Source organism: Salmo salar, unplaced genomic scaffold, assembly GCF_905237065.1.
Source record: "Salmo salar unplaced genomic scaffold, Ssal_v3.1, whole genome shotgun sequence".
Classification (NCBI taxonomy): Eukaryota; Metazoa; Chordata; class Actinopteri; order Salmoniformes; family Salmonidae; genus Salmo; species Salmo salar.
Genome location: NW_025548214.1, coordinates 114,874 through 138,142, shown reverse-complemented (window position 1 = coordinate 138,142; position 23,269 = coordinate 114,874). Strand labels below are relative to the sequence as shown.

Below are 23,269 nucleotides of genomic sequence, written 5' to 3'. Positions count from 1 at the left end.
TCACTATTATTCTACAATGTAGAAAATAGTACAAATAAAGAAAAACCCTTGAATGAGAAGGTGTGTCCAAACTATGTGTGTAATATATATATACATACACACACACACACACACACACACACACACACAGTACCAGTTTGGACACCTACTCAGTCACCTACTAAGACATGAAGGTCAGTCAATCCGGAACATTTCAAGAACTTTGAAAGTTTCTTCAAGTGCAGTCACAAAAACCATCAAGCGCTATGATGAAACTGGCTCTCATGAGGATCGCCACAGGAAAGGAAGACCCAGAGTTAACTCTGCTGCAGAGGATAAGTTCATTAGAGTTACCAGCCAAATAAATGCTTCACAGAGTTCAAGTAACAGACACATCTCAACATCAACTGTTCAGAGGAGACTGCATGAATCAGGCCTTTGTGGTCGAATTGCTGCAAAGAAACCACTACTAAAGGACACCAATAAGAAGAAGAGACTTGCTTGGGCCAAGAAACCCGAGCAATGGACATTAGCCCAGTGGAAATTTGTCCCTTGGTCTGATGAGTCCAAATTGGAGATTTTTGGTTCCAACCACCGTGTCTTTGTGAGACGCAGAGTAGGTGAACGGATGATCTCCGCATGTGTGGTTCCCACCGTGAAGCATGGAGGAGGAGGTGTGATGGTGTGGGGGTGCTTTGCTGGTGACATGGTCTGTTTATTATTTAGAATTCAAGGCACACTTAACCAGCATAGCTACCACAGCATTCTGCAGCGATACGCCATCCTATCTGGTTTGCGCTTAGTGGGACTATCGTTTGTTTTTCAACAGGACAATGACCCAAAACACCCCTCCAGGCTGTGTAAGGGATTATTTGACCAAGGAGAGTGACAGAGTGCTGCACCAGATGACCTGTCCTCCACAATCACTCGACCTCAACCCAAATGAGATGGTTTGGCATGATTTTGACCGCAGAGTGAAGGAAAAGCAGCCAACAAGTGCTCAGCATATGTGGGAACTCCATCAAGACTGTTGTAAAAGCATTCCAGGTGAAGCTGGTTGAGAGAATGCTCAGAGTGTGCAAAGCTGTCATCAAGGCAAATGGTGGCTACTTTGAAGAATCTAAAATCTAAAATATATTTTGATTTGTTTAGCACTTTTTGGTTACTATATGATTCCATATCTGTTATTTCATAGTTTTGATGTCTTCACTATTATTATACAATGTAGAAAACAGTACAAATAAAGACAAACCCTTGAATGAGTAGGTGTGTCAAAACTTTTGACTGGTACTGTATATGTACACATCTTTTAAAATATATTTTCCTTTATTATTTTCCCCTAACCCTACCACACCTCCCCTAATTGGATTAAACTAATGGACAATAACACTTACAGTGGCATAAAAAAGTATGCTAACCCTTTGGAATTACATGGACTTCTGCATAGATTGGTCATAAAATTTCATCTGATCATCTAAATCACAAAAATAGACAAACACAGTCTGCTTAAATAACACACAAACAATTATACATTTTCATGTCTTTATTGAACACACCGTGTAAACATTCACAGTGGAGGATGGAAAAAGTATGTGAACCCTTGGATTTAATAACTGGTTGACCCTCCTCCAATAACCTAAACCAAACGTGTTCTGAAGTTCCGGATCAGACCTGCACAACGGTCAGGAGGAATTTTGGACCATTCCTCTTTAGAAAACTGTTTCAGTTCAGCAATATTCTTAGGATGTCTGGTGTGAACTGCACGTTTGAGGTCATGCTACAGCATGTCAATCAGGTTGAGGTCAGGACTCTGACTGGTTCACTCCAGAAGGCGTATTTTCTTCTGTTGATGCCATTCTGTTGTTGATTTACTTCTGTGTATTGTGTCGTTGTCTTGATGCATCCCCCAACTGCTGTTGAGCTTCAATTGGCGGACAGATAGCCTAACATTCTCCAGCAAAATGCCTTGATAAACTTGGGAATTAATTTTTCCATCGATGATAGCAAGCTGTCCAAGCCCTGAGGCAGCAAAGCAGCTCCAAACCATGTTGCTTCGTTCACTATAATTTACAGTTGAGATGAGGTTTTGATGTTTGTGTGCTGTGCATTTTTTCTACCACAAAAAGTGTTGTGTGTTCCTTCCAAACAACTGAACTTTAGTTTCATCTGTCTACATAATATTTTGCCAGTAGCGCTGTGGTACATCCAGATGTTCTTTTGCGAATTTCAAACATGCAGTAATTTTTTTGGGGGGACAGCAGTGGCTTCTTCCGTGGTGTCCTCCCATGAACCCCATTCTTGTTTAGTGTTTTACATATCGGAGACTCGTCAGCAGAGATGTTAGCATGTTCCAGAGATTTCTGTAAGTCTTTAGCTGACACTCTAGGATTCTTCTTAACCTCATTGAGCATTCTGCGCTGTGCTCTTGCAGTCATCTTTGCAGGACGGCCACTTCTAGGGAGAGTAGCAACAGTGCTGAACTTTCTCCAATTATAGACAAGTTATTGTACCGTGGACGGATGAACATCAAGGCTTTTAGAAATACTTTTGTAACCCTTTCCAGCTTTATGCAAGTCAACAATTCTTAATCTTAGGTCTTCTGAGATCTCTTTTGTTCAAGGTATGGTTCACATCAGGCAACGCTTCTTGTGAATAGCAAACTCAAATTATGTGAGTGTTTTTTATAGGGCAAGGCTTCTTTAACTAACCAACATCTCCAATCTTGTCTCAATGATTGGACTCCAGGTTACCTTTTGGAGAAGTCATTAGCCTAGGGGTTCACATACTTTTTTCAAACTACACTGTGAATATTTAAATAATGTATTCGATAGAGACAAGAAAAATACAATAATTAGTGTGTTATTAGTTTAAGCATACAGTGTTTGTCTGTATACACTACAGTATATACATTTTACGGACACTATTTTCTACAATACTTATCTTTTGGTTGTTTTTACTTCTATCCTTCCGCCACTTTCAACCGTCTATTTCTGAACATCCATTTTGATGTCTATATTTTTGTTAATTTAACACTTTTTCAGATGTACACTTTGAAAATGTTGTTTTTAACTCTGTGGGTGTTAACATCACTAAGGAGATGTTTTCTGTGTACTTCCTTACTTTCCTGTTTTAAAACAGAATTCCATAGCTGCCCTGTGAAGTAATGGCGCACACTTCTTAAGTTTATAGCAGATGAGATGTCCTGTGTGTTGCTAGGCACCAAGGCCTCTACCAATGACACTGTCTATGTTGTGTACTCACAGGAACCAACGCCTCTGCCCCGGACCAGCTGAGTCTAGCTCTAGCCTGGAACAGAGTGGACATAGCACGCAACCAGATCTTTGTCTACGGTCACCATCTACCAGTGAGTCATTCACCAGACTACCCTGCAGTCCATTTAGGGTTCAAAATTCCAGAAACCCCAGGTGGATAATTTAAGCAGGCAATTCAGAATACTCTAAATAGGATTTCTGGAAAATAAGAATGTTGGGAAGGTTACAGGAATGTTGCAACCCTGACCACCTCATCTGTTGCTGTTCAGAGACAACACCATACAAACCTGCCATGAAGCATCACCTCAAACACTTACTTTACATTTACAGAATTAACAGGAAGGATGTCAGACCACACTAACTGAAATGATTTTTGATACAGACAGACACACAGGTTAAATGACAGAGATTTAGGAACATCCTGAACAGTAGATCATAACCTGCCGTAATATGATCCAATAGGTATAGTGATCACACAAGGGTATTAAGGCTTTGTTAGGACCCTCTATATTCCTATTAAATGACCATTTTAGGAATTGGACTCTTAACATTTCCCCTCATCTTTCTGGATAAAGAAGATTAATCCTACTAGTTGATTATGAACATGAACACAAAAACCAATCCTGTTTTAATGAAAATGTTTTTTTTTTGCAATGAACCACCCCTCCTTCCCCAGCCTGCCAGTGCTCTAGCTAACAGCAGTGGTACCGTAGCCACTACCACAGAGAGGCCGAAGAGTCCTGCCGCTGCCCCCAGGAACAAGGCCAAGGCCCGGGGGAAAAAGGGGAAGGGAGGGAAGGCCAAGCCTGAACCACCAGAGGAGACTGACCCTAGGAAGATAGAACTAATGCGATGGGTAAGATCAGACTTTGAGTTGGCCCGGTGCTTGGCTCCTAACATTTTATACTGCTTGAGTACATGCACTTCCTATGGAATATTAGCTCTGAAATACCATGAGCACCGGCATCTAAATATAAAGAGTAGTGGCACCAGTCATGAATGTGTCCATCTTCCAGGTGAACTCTCTGGAGCAGGCCATGATGGATGCCTTGGTGCTGGATAGGGTGGACTTTGTCAAGCTGCTGATAGAGAACGGAGTCAACATCCACCATTTCCTCACCATTCCTCGCCTGGAGGAGCTCTACAACACGGTGAGACAGGCAGACACTCAGGCGATCATAACGTCCACCATTTCCTCACCATTCCCCGCCTGGAGGAGCTGTACAACACGGTGAGACAGGCAGACACTCAGGCAGACAGGCGATCATAACGTCCACCATTCCTCGCCTGGAGGAGCTGTACAACACATTGAGATGAGACCACGCTAATGTAGAGACTTGCCCTGAATCCCAAATCTCCCCATATCCAGTTGTAGGGTTATTCATATTGTACAACTTTTCTCTTCCTAACACACAGAGACTGGGTCCTGCTAACACGTTGCATGTTGTGGTGAGAGATGTCAAGAAGGTAAGATGATCTCTCTGATTCATGGAAGCTATTCTTCCTCATTCAACATTATTTGTCCTGTTTCAGCTGAATTAAACTGTGGTTTGTGCTGTTACAGCCAGGTGTGTAATCGGGGATTACAGAAATGTAATCTGTGAGTATAATCTGTGGTGTTCCAGGGCAACCTCCCACCAGACTACCAGATCACTCTGATTGACATTGGTCTAGTGATGGAGTACCTGATGGGTGGGGCTTATCGCTGTAACTACACCAGGAAGAACTTCAGGGCGCTTTACAACAACCTCTACGGGCTGAAGAGAGTAAGACTAGTTAACTCTATAACAACCTCTATGGGCTGAAGAGGGTGAGACTAGTTAGCTCTATTCCAACCTCTATGGGCTGAAGAGGACAAGACTAGTCAGCTCTGTAACAACCTGTATTGACCGACGGGGACAATACTAGTTAGCTCTATAACAACCTGTACAGGCTGAAGAGACAAGACTAGTTAGCTCTATAACAAACCTCTATGGGCTGAAGAGGACAATACTAGTTAGCTCTATTACAACCTGTATTGACCGAAGGGGACAATACTAGTTAGCTCTATAACAACCTCTACAGGCTGAAGAGAACAAGACTAGTTACCTCTATAACAACCTGTATTGACCGAAGGGGACAATACTAGTTAGCTCTATAACATCCTCTATAGGCTGAAGAGGGCAATACTAGTTAGCTCTATAACAACCTGTATTGACCGAAGGGGACAATACTAGTTAGCTCTATAACAACCTGTATGGGCTGAAGAGAGTAAGACTAGTTAGCTCTATAACAACCTGTATGGGCTGAAGAGAGTAAGACAGGTGACATCAGCAACTAGATCTCACAAGAAACACAATAGAAAGCCTCACCATGTAACAGACATATCTTTATCATGTGATGTTGTTAACACTTTCTAACATGACATTATGCCTCTCTTCTTCTGGTTGTTTGCAGCCAAAAGCCTTGAAGATGCTGGGGCTGGAGGTAATAGCAAGTCTTTGTTCAAGAAATACTGTACACTATTTCCTTCATTCAACCATGCTAGAAACGTTATATTCCTTTACAAAGACAGATGTTAGATGGTACAGTTCACAAACACAACAATATTCTAAATAAAATGATCTGCACAACACTATTCTAAAAGTTCCCATCTGTGTTTTATCTGCCCTAACACCCTCACTTCACCCGTGTCACTTCCTGTGTCACCAGGACGACGAGCCGAGGGGAAAGAAGAAGAAAGGGAAGAAGAAGAAAGAGGAGGAGGTAGAGATAGATGTGGACGACCCTGAGGTCTGTCGCTTCACCTACCCCTTCCACGAGCTGATGGTGTGGGCCGTTCTCATGAAGCGCCAGAAGATGGCACTGTTTCTGTGGCAACGTGGGGAGGAGGCCATGGCCAAGGCTCTGGTGGCCTGTAAGCTATACACAGCCATGGCTAAAGAGTCATCTGAACTGGTGGACGATATCGCCCAGGACCTGGACAACAACTCCAAGTGAGTTCCTCTCTTATACTTCCTCCACTACTGAGATAGTGGTTCCTCTTGTGATCATCACAGACAGGCAGGTCATTGTCCCTGATGATTAAAACATTACACAATCCCTTAAACAGTTATACTTTTTTTTGCCTCTCCTACGGTCTCCTAATTTTCATGGTCCTTCAAGCCAGATACCCTGTGGTGATTATTTGATTTAACTAATAAGAGCAAATTCTTATTTACAATGACGGCATAGTTCAACCTATAGTTCCATACACCCTATTTCCCCATTGTGCTTAGTATAGCAAGCCAGATTAAGATCAGATTTTTCAGGCCATAAAGTCTTAGTAAAAGGAGATGACTTTCTCCACAGGGAGTTTGGCCAGCTGGCCTACGAGCTCCTGGACCAGTCCTATAAGCACGATGAACAGGTGGCCATGAAGCTGCTGACCTATGAGCTGACCAACTGGAGCAACTCTACCTGTCTGAAGCTGGCCGTGGCCGCCAAGCACAGAGACTTCATCGCCCACACCTGCAGTCAAATGCTGCTGACCGACATGTGGATGGGAAATCTGAGAATGGGGAAAAACCCCGGGCTTAAGGTAAATTAACGTTGAATTGGTAAACCTCCCTCCTTAGCTTGAAATACCACCACCAGCGTCACTGAATTGCTAGCTTTTCAATGCTGCAGCAGTAATAACTCGGTCCCTGGTTCTATTGGTTCCTATCAAGGTTTCTTCCATCCAGGGAGTTGTTCCTTAGCTGTCTTGTATCTGCTTTACTCTTTGCTGTAAAGCAGAAACAACCCCATGAGTTGAGAAACAGACTGACTTTCATGATCACATGGACAATACTCTTCATATCTATACGGTATGAGTTCTGCAGTTATACAGTTCTGCAGATCTGCTCTGCAAGCTCTTTGGGGTCTGGGCCAGGTTACTGTTAAGCACTTTGTGACGAGGGTTTTTGTCTTTCTAGGTGATTCTAGGCATCATATTCCCTCCATCAATTCTGCTGCTGGTGGACTTCAAAGGAGAAGACCAGTCCTGCACAGCTGACTCTGACGAAGGGAAAGACAAGGACGATGACGCCGGCAAGGTACAGAAGACTCTGGTTGACCAACATATCATAAAATGCTTGTCAGAGTGGTGAGATGTTCATCCACAAGACTCTGTTCCTTGAACTTATATTGACATTTTAGTCATTTAGCAGGCGCTCCAGAGTGACCTATAAGCAAAGTCACTACTAGTAAAAATTATTACTACTTGTAAAAACTGTTACTATGGGTCTCTGTTACACTGTTACTAGGGGCCTATTTGTTATACTGTTACCATTGGCCTATCTGTTACCCTGTTACTATCAACCTCTCTCTTACCCTGTTACTAGGGTCCTACCTGTTACCCTGTTACTAGGGGCCTACCTGTTACCCTGTTACTAGGGGCCTACCTGTTACCCTGTTACTATCGGCCTACCTGTTACCCTGTTACTATCGACCTACCTGTTACCCTGTTACTAGGGGCCTATATGTTACACTGTTACTATGGGCCTAACATATAGGGCCCTAGTAACAGTGTAACAGATAAGTCGATATGTGAATTTGTTTGGCGCCGACAGAGATGGACGCCTCTCTTCGCGTTCTTAGGAAACTATGCAGTATTTTGTTTTTTTACGTATTATTTCTTATGCTGTTACCCCAGGAAATCTTAAGTCTTATTACATACAGCCGGGGGGAACTATTGGATATAAGAGCAACTTCAACTTACCAACATTACGACCAGGAATACGACTTTCCCGAAGCGGATCCTCTGTTTGGACCACCACCCAGGACAATGGATCGGATCCCAGCAGGCGACCCAAAACAACGGCGCTGCAGAAGGGGCAGACGGAGCGGTCTTCTGGTCAGGCTCTGTAGACGGGCACACCGCCCACCACTCCCGAGTATACTACTCGCCAATGTCCAGTCTCTTGACAACAATGTAGATGAAATTCGAGCAAGGGTTGCCTTCCAGGGAGACATCAGAGATTGTAACATTCTTTGTTTCACAGAAACATGGCTCACTCGGGATACGTTATCAGATTCGGTACAGCCACCTGGTTTCTTCACACATCGTGCCGACAGAAACAAACATCTCTCTGGTAAGAAGAAGGCTGGGGGTGTATGCCTTATGATTAACGAGACGTGGTGTGATCATAACAACATACAGGAACTCAAGTTCTTTTGTTCACCTGACTTAGAATTCCTTACAATCAAATGCCGACCGCATTATCTACCAAGAGAATTCTCTTCGATCATAATCACAGCCGTGTATATCCCCCCCAAGCAGACACGTCGACGGCCCTGAAAGAACTTCATTGGACTCTATGTAAACTGGAAACCACATATCCTGAGGCTGCATTTATTGTAGCTGGGGATTTTAACAAGGCTAATCTGAAAACAAGGCTCCCTAAATTTTATCAGCATATCGAATGCGCGACCCGGGCTGGCAACACCCTGGATCATTGCTACTCTAATTTCCGCGATACATACAAAGCCCTTCCTCGCCCTCCTTTCGGCAAATCTGACCATGACCCCATTTTGTTCCTCCCCGCCTATAGACAGAAACAAAAAAAAAGAAGCGCCCGTGCTCAGCTCTGATCAACACTGGTCCGACCAATCCGATTCCACGCTTCAAGATTGCTTCGATCAAGTGGATTGGGATATGTTCCAGATTGGCTCAGACAATAACATTGATGAATACGCTGATTCGGTGAGCAAGTTTATTACCAAGTGCATTGGTGATGTGGTACCCACGGTGACCATTAAAAACTTCAATAAAAATACTGGTACAAAAAAAACATTCCCCAACCAGAAACCGTGGATTGATGGCATCATTCGCGCAAAACTGAAAGTGCGTACCACTGCTTTTAATCATGGCAAGGTGACCGGAAACATAACCGAATACAAACAGTGTAGCTATACCCTCCGCAAGGCAATCAAACAAGCTAAGCGTCAGTATAGAGACAAAGTAGAGTCGCAATTCAACGGCCCAGACACGAGACATATGTGGCAGGGTCTACAGTCAATCACGGACTACAAAAACAAAACCAGCCCCGTCGCGGACAGAGATGCCTTGCTCCCAGACAAACTAAACAACTTCTTTGCTTGCTTTGAGGACAATACAGTGCCACTGACACGGCTCGCTACCAAAACCTGAGGGCTCTCCTTCACCGCAGCCAATGTGAGTAAAACATTTAATTGTGTTAACCCTCGCAAGGCTGCCGGCCCAGACGGCATCCCTAGCCGCATCCTAGCTGGCTGGTGTGTTTACAGACATATTCAATTAATCCCTATCCCAGTCTGCTGTTCCCACATGCTTCAAGAGGGCCACCATTGTTCCTGTTCCCAAGAAAGCTAAGGTAACTGAGCTAAACGACTATCGCCCCGTAGCACTCACTTCCGTCATCATGAAGTGCTTTGAGAAAGTAGTCAAGGATCATATCACCTCCACCCTACCTGACACCCTAGACCCACTCCAATTTGCTTACCGCCCCAATAGGTCGACAGACGACGCAATCGCAACCACACTGCACACCGCCCTAACCCATCTGGACAAGAGGAATACCTATGTAAGAATGCTGTTCATCAATTACAGCTCAGCATTTAACACCATAGTACCCTTCCAAACTCATCATTAAGCTCGAGACCCTGTGTCTCGACCCCGCCCTGTGCAACTGGGTCCTGGACTTTGACAGGCCGCCCCCAGGTGGTGAGGGTAGGAAACAACATCTCCACCCCGCTGATCCTCAACACTGGGGCCCCACAAGGGTGCGTTCTCAGCCCTCTCCTGTACTCCCTGTTCACCCATGGCCATGCACACCTCCAACTCAATCATCACGTTTGCAGACGACACTACAGTGGTGGGCTTGATTACCAACAACAACGAGACGGCCTACAGGGAGGAGGTGAGGGCCCTGGGAGTGTGGTGTCTGGAAAATAACCTCACACTCAATGTCAACAAAACAAAGGAGATGATCGTGGACTTCTGGAAACAGCAGAGGGAGCACACTCCTATTCACATCGACGGGACAGTAGTGGAGAAGGTGGAAAGTTAAGTTCCTCGACGTACACATCACGGACAAACTGAATTGGTCCACCCACACAGACAGCATGGTGAAGAAGGTGCAACAGCGCCTCTTCAACCTCAGGAGGCTGAAGAAATTTGGCTTGTCACCAAAAACACTCAAACTTTTACAGAGCATCCTGTCGGGCTGTATCACCGCCTGGTATGGCAACTGCTCCGCCCACAACCGTACGGCTCTCCAGATGGTAGTGAGGTCTGCACAACGCATCACCGGGGGCAAACTACCTGTCAACAACCACCCGAGCCACTGCCTGTTCACCCCGCTATCATCCAGAAGGCGAGGTCAGTACAGGTGCATCAAAACTGGGACCAAGAGACTGAAAAACAGCTTCTATCTCAAGGCCATCAGACTGTTAAACAGCCATCACTAACATTGGGTGGCTTCTGCCAACATACACACTCAATCTCTAGCCACTTTAATAATTAAATAATTGGATGTAATAAAGTTCTCTAGTCACTTAAACAATGCCACTTTATATAATGTTTACATACCCTACATTACTCATCTCATATGTATACACTGTACTGTATACCATCTACTGCATCTTGCCTATGCCGTTCCATGTATTTATGTGTACATATTCTTAATCATTCCTTTACACTTGTGTGTATAAGGTAGTTGTTGTGAAATTGTTAGATTACTTGTTACATATTACTGCACGGTCGGAACTAGAACCACAAGCATTTCGCTACACTCGCATTAACATCAGCTAACCATGTGTATGCGACCAATAAAATTTGATTTGATAGTAACAGGGTAACAGGTAGGCCCTTAGTAACAGGGTAACAGGTAGGCCCTTAGTAACAGGGTAACAGGTAGGCCCTTAGTAACAGGGTAACAGGTAGGCCGATAATAATAGGGGAACTGATAGGCCACCAAATAACAGTTTATCAGTTAAACTGTTATTCGAGGCCTAACAGATAGGCTGATAGTAACAGGCTAATGGATAGGCCCATAGTAACAGTGTAACATATAGGCCCCTAGTAACAGTGTAACAGATATGTTGATAGTAACAGGTAGGCCCTTAGTAACAGGGTAACAGGTAGGCCTTAGTAACAGGGTAACAGATAGGCCCCTAGTACCAGTAAGTCCTGGTGTTATTTTGTATTGATTGGTTGATTGATCAAATTATTGTTTCAGGATGACGTTGTGTCAAGGAAGGGAGACGAAGAGGAGGGCAGCAGTAATGTCCGGAGGAAGCCTATTGGACGGAGGATCTATGAGTTCTATGATGCCCCGTTCACCAAGTTCTGGTTCAACACCGTAAGTATCACTACAGTAATAAAATACTAAACAGACCTACCTGATCCTAATGGAATACTGAACAGGTCTCCTACCTGGGCTACCTGATGTCTAGCACTATGTTGTGTATCTATTTCTCTGTTAGATCTCCTACCTGGGCTACCTGATGCTGTATAACTACATAATCCTGGTGAAGATGGAGCGATGGCCGTCCATCCAGGAGTGGACCGTCATCGCCTACATCCTAACGCTCGGCTTCGAGAAAGTCAGACAGGTAAATTAGTAACAAGTTTAAGTTCAACGTCAAGTTCAACTAAGCTTGGGGAATTCATTCTCAGCTGAAAATAAAATATTCCCAACAATATTGCATCTATAGTGCACTATGTAGCATCTTACCTCCTATATAAACACATTATAGGTAATAGGCTATTTCAGATGCAGCTGTACTGTATGTGAGCATTGAGTGATGCTTTGTACTTCCTTCACAGACCCCGATGTCAGACAGAGTGTAGTGTACATCAAGATGCTTCGCTACAGAAATAGGACATCCTACCCCATGCTCGGTTCTGGCTCGGACAAGGCTTACTTACTAACTTTGACCTTAACCCATAGATCCTGATGTCAGAGCCTGGGTTACTAACTTTGACCTTGACCCATAGATCCTGACGTCAGAGCTGGGATTACTAACTTTGACCTTGACCCAAAGGTCCTGTGTCAGAGCTGGGATTACTAACTTTGACCTTGATCCATAGATCCTAATGTCAGAGCCTGGGTTACTAACTTTGACCTTGACCCATAGATCCTAATGTCAGAGCCTGGGAAGCTGAAGCAGAAGATCAACGTATGGCTGCAAGAGGTCTGGAACATCACTGACCTGGCAGCCATCTCCACCTTCCTGGTTGGCCTTCTGCTGAGGCTGCAGAACGAACCCCTCCTGGGCATAGGACGTGTCATCTACTGCATAGACATCATCTTCTGGTACATCAGGGTGCTCGACATCTTCGGGGTCAACAAGTACCTGGGACCCTATGTCATGATGATTGGGAAAATGGTAACTTCGTTGATTGATTGATTTTTGTTTGATAATTCAAAGTTAGTAGGCTGCTCCAGAGACAACATATCATACATTAAATATTATAGAGGATAAATCCACAATAAATCCTGAAGGATTATTACTATGGTGGTTCTATAACTTCATTCAGCTGCTTTCTCCTCATCGTTCATCACTAATATTCCCCAATCAAAAAGTATCGCGTAATACAGCATAGGTTACAGGGGGTTAGCCCACCATACAGAAGATACTCAGTCTGCTTGTCTTGAGGCCTTCTACCTCTGAAGATACCAGAGGAGGAAGGGGAGGACAGTATTACTACAAATGTTTTATTTATGTATTTATTTCACCTTTATTTAACCAGGTAGGCAAGTTGAGAACAAGTTCTCATTTACAATTGCGACCTGGCCAAGATAAAGCAAAGCAGTTCGACACATACAAAAACAGAGTTACACATGGAGTAAAACAAATATACAGTCAATAAATAATACAGTAGAAAAATAAGTCTATATACAAATGTGAGCAAATGAGGTGAGATAAGGGAGGTAAAGGCAAAAAATGCCATGGTGGCGAAGTAAATACAATATAGCAAGTAAAACACTGGAATGGTAGAAGAATGGAAATAATGGCATCCCATTGGCTTAATTACAAATAATTTATTCCAGATGACTGACATTCTATGTTCCATATTATAATGAGTAACATGCTGTGTTCCGTGTTCTATATTAGAATGGTTAATATGTTGTGTTCTATATTAGAATTATTAACATGCCCTGCTCTATGTTCTATATTAGAATGACTGACATGCTGTGTTCCATGTTCTATATTAGAATGGTTAATATGTTGTGTTCCATGTTCTGCAGATGATCGACATGCTGTACTTCGTGATAATCATGTTGGTGGTGTTGATGAGTTTCGGGGTGTCGCGGCAGGCCATCTTGCACCCTGATGAGGAGCCAACATGGCGTTTGGCCAGGAACATCTTCTACATGCCCTACTGGATGATCTATGGAGAGGTGTTTGCTGACTCGATCGACCGTAAGACTCAGATTTATAGTAAGATTCTGTTTCCTGTTTCACGGGCGGATGATCAGTCCTGTTTGTCCATGTTTTGATCTGTCCTATATTTATCCATAATGTGTCTTTGACTTCACCTGGTCTCCCAGCAGCACAGGACAGTCTTTGACTTCACGTGCACCTGGTCTTGACCATGACAGAAGTATGATGTTGTCTTTGTATTCATGCCTTTTCATTTTTATTTTTGGAACTGCTTCAAGTCTATGCAATGGAAATCAACCGTGAGTATTCTTCAGTAAGTTTTATATTTTCAAAGTGGCAATGTGGAGAGTGTTATTTTGAATACTAAAGCAGTCTTGTTCTTCTTCCGCTAACCCCCCAGCGCCGTGTGGTGAGAACCTGTATGATGAGGATGGTAAGAAGTTGCCTCCGTGTATCCCTGGAGCCTGGCTGACCCCGGCCATCATGGCCTGTTATCTACTGGTGGCCAACATCCTGCTGGTCAACCTGTTGATCGCTGTCTTCAAGTAAGTTGACAAAAACAGGAACATTTTTACATTGTCATGTTGACAACTAGTCTCTTGTGACAGAGCTAGCTAGCTGGCGCAGGCAATATTTGAATCTGGGTTCCGAGATTAGTACAAAAGTTGAACACAAGTTATTAGTACTTACTGTGTCTGGCCTCAGGGATGTAGGCTTGTTTCTTCCATGAAAGCAACAACAGAAACTCACGCCCTACAGATAACTTCGTCTTTAGGAAACTCTCATGAGATGGCCACAACTACACCACACCTACAGATAACTTTGTCTTTAGAAAACTCATGAGATTGCCACATATACACCTATCTTTGTTTGGAGGAGGTTAGTTGGTTAGCTAGTCAACCCAGTCAAAACTCTTCTCTGTCCTGGCACCCAAATGGTGGAACCTGCTTCCCTTGGTGCTAGAACAGCAGAGTCCCTAGTCTGGCTGACACCAGTCTTTCTCACTTGAGAGTCTGGAAAGGCTGCTTTGATGTGTTGGCATGAAGCATCGATATTGAAGGGGCTGTGGCCTCAGACTTCAAGGCTACACCCTACGCTGGTTGGATAGCCCCGTTTTGAATTTAATGAATCATGATCTATTATTTTACATAGGACCGCCCCAGCCCTTCCAGTCAGCCCTTCCGGGATAAGCAAACACACAGTAGCTTGCTAGCTAAAGCAAACCTTCTAAGTTTGGACATCGTTTGTTGCTAAGGCCATGAATAGGGCGCATAAATCATCATTTTCAAAACGTTATAAAAAGCTGTCTACACTAAAACGAGTGACATTAGACAACTGCAACCTGTTAAACGTTACCGTCCTTTGACTAGCAAGTAGGAACCAATGTTAGCTAGCATAGCTAATGTTAGCTAGCATTGTTAAGCCCATAGAAAGCCAGCCAGCTAATAACTTTAGCTTGCTTGGTAACAACTGAAATTGGCTAGCTAATAAAATGTATGTTTTAGTTATAAATGAACTAGTTAGCTAATTATAGATTGCACATTTCCTTACTGCACTGAAGTTACACATTTTCCTCCTTGGATGTCCTCTGTTTAAATAGTAGGGCAATGACGTGAATTACCCATGCATTCTAGCTAACTACTGACACTTTGGTTTTGTGAATGTTTGTCTAATAAAGACACGAATAATAATAAAATATAAAGTTAATTAAATCTTCACCTTTTTAAAGGTCTCACTCACATCGGCTACAAAGAGGGTGATCACACAGTCATCCGGAATAGCAGGTGCTCTCACTCATGGTTCAGTGTTGCTTCACTGTTTCCTTAAAGTGAGTATAGAAGGCATTTAGCTTGTTTGGTAAGCTCGTGTCACTGGGAAGCCTGTGGCTGGGATTCCCCTTGTAATACGTGATAGTTTGCAAGCCCTGCCACATCCGCAAGCGTCTGAGCCGGTGTAGTAGGATTCGATCTTGGTGCTGTATTGACGCTCTGATACTTTGGTTTTTGTTTCTTCCATATTGAGCGAGTCACTGGTACTTCCTGCTTTAGTTTTTGCTTGTAAGCAGGAATCAGGAGGCGGCAGTTATGGTCAGATTTGCCAAATGGAGGGCGAGGGAGAGCTTTGTATGCGTCTCTGTGTGTGGAGTAAAGGGGATCTAGAGTTTTTGCACCTCTTGTTGCACAGAGTTCGAAGGGAGTGGGGGAATCCTTTATAGAGACACAGATACAACAATGCGGCCGGCGTCTCAGCAGCCCTCTTCTCATTCGAGTTCTGTGGCTCTGGCATCGCAATCAGCTTCGAGACATGATAGGGAGTTCGATGGTGAGGCATATCTGTACCTGGGGCAAAGACTTTGTGTTTTCCTCTGGCAAAGGTTCAGGATATCACCAGGCTGCTTCCCGAAGCTATGAGTCATTCACCGGGGGCTGATACTGTCATGGTTTACGTTGGGTCAAAGTTCAGGATATCACCAGGTTGCTTCCTGAGGCTGTGCATCAGTCACTGGGGGCTGATACTGTCATGGTTCATGTGGGGTCAAAATACATTATGAAGGGCAGCTCAGAACAACTGAAGATGGATTTTAAAGAATTGATTGGGTCACTACTTGACACCAACAAACGCCCCATAATATCTGGCTCTCTGCTCTCCCTAAATCGTGGCATTGAACGGTTCAGCATACTTTCAGCCCTCCATAACCGGTTACGAGACGATTGCAGCTTTGTGGGTTTAACATTTATTGACAATTTTGATACCTTCTGGAAACAAAGCTCGTATTATATGGAGGATGGGATCCACCCAAATCATGTGGGTTCCTGGATCCTTTCATAGCATTATAAGGCTGTGTTGAGACAATGACGTATCAATGACCCAAGCCCAGCTCAGCTAATCCCTACCATTGTGGCGCTGTGTTGTCATAATGCTTCAGCAAATGTGCATTATGCCAGGGGCGTTGGAAGAGAATGAAGCTGCCCTTCATAATGCATTTCGACCCAACATGAATCATGACAGTATCAGCCCCTGGTGACTGACTCACAACCTCGGAAAGCAACCTGGTGATATCTTGAAATTTTGCCCCAGCAAAACAAAGTTTATGCCCCAGATACAGATATATGCCTCACCAACTCCCTATCACAATCGCCAGAATGAACCGTCTTCTGCCTTGTCTTGAAGCAAGGCCAGTGCAATAGAACTCACCTGAGAAAAGGGCTGCTGAGACGTCGGCAGTGTGCAGGCCACAACAGCCAAGGGGACAGAGCTCTGATCCAGAAAGCACGGCCCAGCAGTGTGCAGGCCACAACAGCCAAGGGGACAGAGCTATGAGTCAGAGAGCACACCCCAGAGGAGGGGGGCCGCAGTGGTCCAGGCTGTGCCCAGGCAGTTGATTGACTAGGACAAGGCAAGGTAGCTGGAGAGGCATCCTCAGCCATGGAGGGAACATCTAAGCCCCAGTAGAAGACAGCTGGTACAGGGGCTCAAAGTGATTTGAAAGTCTTAAGTCCGGATGCGGGTGAAGAACGCAGGCACGCCAAGAAAGATTTTTCTCCCTCTTTCTGGTTCCGACACTCATCCATTTACGCTCACCTGGAGTCGATCAATGAGCAGCCATTTTCTGGTTCAAGCTATTAGAGGGGTGCAGTTGTGTAAATTGATCCTAGTCCAGGAAGGTCCCATTATTATTTTTTATTTTCTTCATGAAGAGAAATAATCCTTTCTTTAGCTGCATCAAGTTGAATACATACCTACAGCTCCTTCAGAAAGTATTCACATCCCTTGACTTTTTCCACATTTTGTTATGTTACAGCCTTAATCTAAAATGTAGATTTTGTGTCACTGATCTACATACAAGAGCTAAATGCCTTTTATGCTCGCTTCGAGGCAAGCAATACTGAAGTGTGCATGAGAGCACCAGCTGTTCTGGTTGACTGTAATAATGCTCTCGGTAGCCAATGTGAGCAAAACTTTTAAACAGGTCAACAATCACAAAGCCGCTGGGCCAGACGGATTACCAGGACGTGTGCTCAAAGCTTGCGCAGACCAACTGTCAAGTGTCTTCAATGACATTTTCAAACTCTCCCTGACCGAGTCTGTAATGCCTATATGTATTAAGCAGACCACCATAAGTTACCTTCGCTTCCTTGGGCACAGGGACTGTCTAAATGATTACCAAGCCGTGGCACTCACATCGTTAGCCATGAAGTGCTTTGAAAGGCTGGGCATGGCTCACATCAACAGCTACAGACCTATATCCATCCTACCTTGCCTTTCTAAGGTCTTCGAGAGCCAAGTTAACAAAACAGATTACTGACCATTTCGAATCCCACCATACCTTCTCCGCTTCGCAATCTGGTTTCAGAGCTGGTCATGGGTGCACCTCTGCCACGCTAAAGGTCCTAAACGATATCACAACCGCCATCGATAAAAGACAATACTGTGCAGCCGTATTCATTGACCTGGCCAAGGCTTTCGACTCTGTCAATCACCACATTCTTATTGGCAGACAACAGCCTTGGTTTCTCAAATGATTGCCTCGCCTGGTTCACCACCTACTTCTCTGATAGAGTTCAGTGTGTCAAATCGGAGAGCCTGTTGTCCGGACCTCTGGCAGTCTCTATGGGGGTGCCACAGTGTTCAATTCACAGGCCAACTCTCTTCTCTGTATATATCAATGATGTCGCTCTTGCTGCTGGTGTTTCTCTGATCCACCTCTACGCAGGCGACACCATTCTGTATACATCTGGCCCTTCTTTGGACACTGTTAACTAACCTCCAGACGAGCTTCAATGCCAAACAACTCTCCTTCCGTGGCCTCCAACTACTCTTAAATGCAAGTAAAACTAAATGCATGCTCTTCAACCGATCGCTGCCTGCAGCTGCCCGTCCGTCCAGAATTACTACTCTGGACGTTTCTGACTTAGAATATGTGGACAACTACAAATACCTAGGTTTCTGGTTAGACTGTAAACTCTCCTTCCAGACTCACATTAAGCATCTCCAATCCAAAATTAAGTCTAGAATCGGCTTCCTATTTTGCAACAAAGCATCCTTCACTCATGCTGCCAAACATACCATCGTAAAATTGACGATTCTACCGAACCTCAACTTCGGTGATGTCATTTACAAAATAGCCTCAAACACTCTACTCAACAAATTGGATGCAGTCTATCACAGTGCCATCTGTTTTGTCACCAAAGCACCATATACTACCCACCACTGCGACCTGCACGCCATCGTTGGCTGGCCCTCACTTCATACTCGTCACCAAACCCACTGGCTCCAGGTCACCTACAAGTCTTTGCTAGGTAAATCCCCACCTTATCTCAGCTCACTGGTCACCATAGCAGCACCCACCCATAGCCCACACTCCAGCAGGTATATCTTACTGGTCACCCCCAAAGCCAATTCCTCCTTTGGCCACCTTTCCTTCCAGTTCTCTGCTGCCAATGACTGGAACTAACTGCAAAAATCACTGAAGCTGGAGACTCATATATCCCTCACTAGCTTTAAGCACCAGCTGTCAGAGCAGCTCAGATCGCTGCACCTGTACATAGCCCATCCAACTACCTCATCCCCATAGTGTATTTATTTATTTATCTTGTGTCTTTGCACCCCAGTATCTCTACTTGCACATTCATCTTCTGCACATCTACCATTCCAGTGTTTATTTGCTATATTGTAATTACTTTGCCACCATGGCCTATTTATTTCCTTACCTCCCTAATCTTACCTCATTTGCACATACTGTATGTTTGTTTATTCCATGTGTAACTCTGTGTTGTTGTATGTGTCAAACTGCTTTGCTTCATCTTGGCCAGGTCGCAGTTGTAGATGAGAACTTGTTCTCAACTAGCCTACCTGGTGAAATAAATATATTTTTAAAATCCTCCCTGACTACCTAGACCCACTCCAATTCGCATACCTCCCCAACAGATCCACAGATGACGCAATCTCAATCGCACTCCACACTGCCCTCTCTCACCTGGAAAAAAGGAACACCTATGTGAGAATGCTGTTCATTCACTACAGCTCAGCGTTCAACACCATAGTGCCCATGAAGCTCATCACTAAGCTAAGGACTCTGGGACTTAACACCTCCCTCTGCAACTTGATCCTGGACTTCCTGACGGGCTGCCCCCAGGTGGTAAGAGTAGGCAACAACACGTCTGCCACGCTGATCCTCAACACTGAGGCCCCTCAGGGGTGTGTACTTGGTCCACTCCTGTATTCCCTGTTCACCCACAACTAAATGGCCAAACACGACTCCAACACCATCATTACGTTTGCCGATGACAATAGTGGTATGCCTGATCACCGACAACGATGAGACAGCCTATAGGAAGGTCAGAGAACTGTCAGTGTGGTGCCAGGACAACACCCTCTCCCTCAATGTGAGCAAGACTAAGGAGCTGATCGTGGACTACAGGAATAGGTGGGCCAAACAGGCCCCCATTAAGATCGACGGGGCTGTAGTGGAGCGGGTTGGGAGTTTCCAGTTCCTTGGTGTCCACATCACCACCAAACTATCATGGTCCAAACATACCAAGACAGTCGTGAAGAGGGCACGACAAAACCTTTTCACCCCTCAGGAGACTAAACAGATTTGACATGGGTCCCCAGATCCTCAAAAGGTTCTACAGCTGCACCATTGAGCACATCCTGACCGGTTGCATCACCGCCTGGTATGGCAACTGCACGGCATCTGACCGTAAGGCGCTACAGAGGGTAGTGTGAATGGCCCAGTACATCACTGGGGCCAAGCTTCCTGCCATCCAGGGCCTATATACACTGCTCAAAAAAATAAAGGGAACACTTAACCTCTAACATCTAGACGTTCCGCTAGCGGAACACCTGCTCCAATATCCAATGACAGGCGTGGCGCGAATTACAAATTCCTCAAAAATACAAAAACTTCAATTTTTCAAACATATAACTATTTCACAGCATTTTAAAGACAAGACTCTCCTTTATCTAACCACACTGTCCGATTTCAAAAAGGCTTTACAGCGAAAGCAAAACATTAGATTATGTCAGCAGAGTACCAAGCCAGAAATAATCAGACACCCATTTTTCAAGCTAGCATATAATGTCACAAAAACCCAGAAATCAGCTAAATGCAGCACTAACCTTTGATGATCTTCATCAGATGACACACCTAGGACATTATGTTATACAATACATGCATGTTTTGTTCAATCAAGTTCATATTTATATCAAAAAACAGCTTTTTACATTAGCATGTGACGTTCAGAACTAGCCTTCCCCCCGCAAACTTCCGGGGAATTTGCTAACAATTTACTAAATTACTCACGATAAACGTTCACAAAAAGCATAACAATTAATATAAAAATTATAGATACAGAACTCCTCTATGCACTCGATATGTCCGATTTTAAAATAGCTTTTTGGTGAAAGCACATTTTGCAATATTCTAAGTACATAGCCCTGCCATCACGGGCTAGCTATTTAGACACCCGGCAAGTTTAGCACTCACCAATATCTGATTTACTATTATAAAAGTTTGATTACCTTTTGTTGTCTTCGTCAGAATGCACTCCCAGGACTGCTACTTCAATAACAAATGTTGGTTTGGTCCAAAATAATCCATCGTTATATCCGAATAGCGGCGTTTTGTTCGTTGCGTCCCAGACACTATCCGAAATGGTAAATCAGGGTCGTGCGCATGGCGCAATTCGTGACAAAAAAAATCTAAATATTCCATTACCGTGCTTCGAAGCATGTCAACCGCCGTTTAAAATCCATTTTTATGCAATTTTTCTCGTAAAAAAAGCGTTAATATTCCGACCAGGAATGTCCATTTAGCTAAACAGAGGAAAGAAAACAAAGCTTTCGGTCGACGCGGGCACGAGCCTGAGTCTCACAGTACTGTAACCAGCCACTACCCAAACGCGCTACTTTGTTTCAGCCAGAGCCTGCAAAGCCACGATTCAGCGTTTTGCCGCCTTCTGAGAGCCTAAGGCAGCCGTAGGAAGTGTCACGGGACAGCTAAGATCCTCACTCTTCAATAAACGGAGACAAGAAGAATGACACCTTGTCAGACAGGCCACTTCCTGCATGAAATCTTATCAGGTTTTTGCCTGCCATATGAGTTCTGTTATACTCACAGACACCATTCAAACAGTTTTAGAAACGTTAGGGTGTTTTCTATCCAAAGCCAATAATTATATGCATATTCTAGTTACTGGGCAGGAGTAGTAACCAGATTAAATCGGGTACGTTTTTTATCCAGCCGTGAATTGCAATTAATTGCAAAGTCCCTCTTTGCCATGCAAATGAACTGAATCCCCAAAAAACATTTCCACTGCATTTCAGCCCTGCCACAAAAGGACCAGCTGACATGTCAGTGATTCTCTCGTTAACATAGGTGTGAGTGTTGATGAGGACAAGGCTGGAGATCACTCTGTCATGCTGATTGAGTTCAAATAACAGACTGGAAGCTTCAAAAGGAGGGTGGTGCTTGGAATCATTGTTCTTCCTCTGTCAATCATGGTTACCTGCAAGGAAACATGTGCCGTAATCATTGCTTTGCACAAAAAGGGCTTCACAGGCAAGGATATTGCTGTCAGTAAGATTGCAACTAAAATCAACCATTTGTCGGATCATCAAGAACTTCAAGGAAAGCAGTTCAATTGTTGTGAAGAAGGCTTCAGGGCGCCCAAGAAAGTCCAGCAAGCGCCAGGACCGTCTCCTAAAGTTGATTCAGCTGCGGGATCGGGGCACCACCAGTACAGAGCTTGCTCAGGAATGGCAGCAGGCAGGTGTGAGTGCATCTGCACGACAGTGAGGCGAAGACTTTTGGACGATGGGCTGGTGTCAAGGGCAGCAAAGAAGCCACTTCTCTCCAGGAAAAACATCAGGGACAGATTGATATTCTGCAAAAGGTACAGGGATTGGACTGCTGAGAACTGAGGTAAAGTCCTTTTCTCTGATGAATCCCCTTTCCGATTGTTTGGGGCATCCGGAAAAAAGCTTGTCTGGAGAAGACAAGGTGAGCGCTACCATCAGTCCTGTGTCATGCCAACAGTAAAGCATCCTGAGACCATTCATGTGTGGGGTTGCTTCTCAGCCAAGGGAGTGGGCTCACTCACAATTTTGCCTAAGAACACAGCCATGAATAAAGAATGGTACCAACACATCCTCCAAGAACAACTTCTCCCAACCATCCAGGAACAGTTTGGTGACGAACAATGCCTTTTCCAGCATGATGGAGCACCTTGCCATAAGGCAAAAGTGATAACTAAGTGGCTCGGGGAACAAAACACCAATATTTTGGGTCCATGGCCTGGAAACTCCCCAGAACTTAATCCCATTGAGAACTTGTTGTCAATCCTCAAGAGGGGGGTGGACAAACAAAACCCCACAAATTCTGACAAACTCCAAGCATTGATTATGCAAGAATGGGCTGCCATCAGTCAGGATGTGGCCCAGAAGTTAATTGACAGCATGCCAGGGCGGATTGCAGAGGTCTTGAAAAAGAAGGGTCAACACTGCAAATATTGACTCTTTGCATCAACTTCATGTAATTGTCAATAAAAGCCTTTGACACTTATGAAATGCTTGTAATTAGACTTCAGTATTCCATAGTAACATCTGACAAAAATATCTAAAGACACTGAAGCAGCAAACTTTGT

The 23,269-nt window shown here is 44.3% G+C and overlaps 1 protein-coding gene across 1 annotated transcript in view; it reads left to right on the top strand.

Moving 5' to 3' along the window:
- The window catches only part of LOC106561862 (transient receptor potential cation channel subfamily M member 1), a gene marked incomplete at its 5' end in the record, with an annotated part of 116,245 nt that overhangs the window by 60,859 nt on the left and 32,117 nt on the right, over window positions 1-23,269 (top strand). The window contains 15 exons of the mRNA XM_045712055.1: window positions 3,243-3,343; window positions 3,928-4,107; window positions 4,268-4,402; window positions 4,668-4,718; window positions 4,877-5,017; window positions 5,688-5,717; window positions 5,943-6,226; window positions 6,582-6,810; window positions 7,187-7,306; window positions 11,471-11,593; window positions 11,718-11,846; window positions 12,372-12,623; window positions 13,487-13,661; window positions 13,901-13,921; window positions 14,023-14,167. Coding sequence (XP_045568011.1) covers window positions 3,243-3,343; window positions 3,928-4,107; window positions 4,268-4,402; window positions 4,668-4,718; window positions 4,877-5,017; window positions 5,688-5,717; window positions 5,943-6,226; window positions 6,582-6,810; window positions 7,187-7,306; window positions 11,471-11,593; window positions 11,718-11,846; window positions 12,372-12,623; window positions 13,487-13,661; window positions 13,901-13,921; window positions 14,023-14,167 — 2,116 coding nt within the window. The remainder of the gene's footprint in view (window positions 1-3,242; window positions 3,344-3,927; window positions 4,108-4,267; window positions 4,403-4,667; window positions 4,719-4,876; window positions 5,018-5,687; window positions 5,718-5,942; window positions 6,227-6,581; window positions 6,811-7,186; window positions 7,307-11,470; window positions 11,594-11,717; window positions 11,847-12,371; window positions 12,624-13,486; window positions 13,662-13,900; window positions 13,922-14,022; window positions 14,168-23,269) is intronic.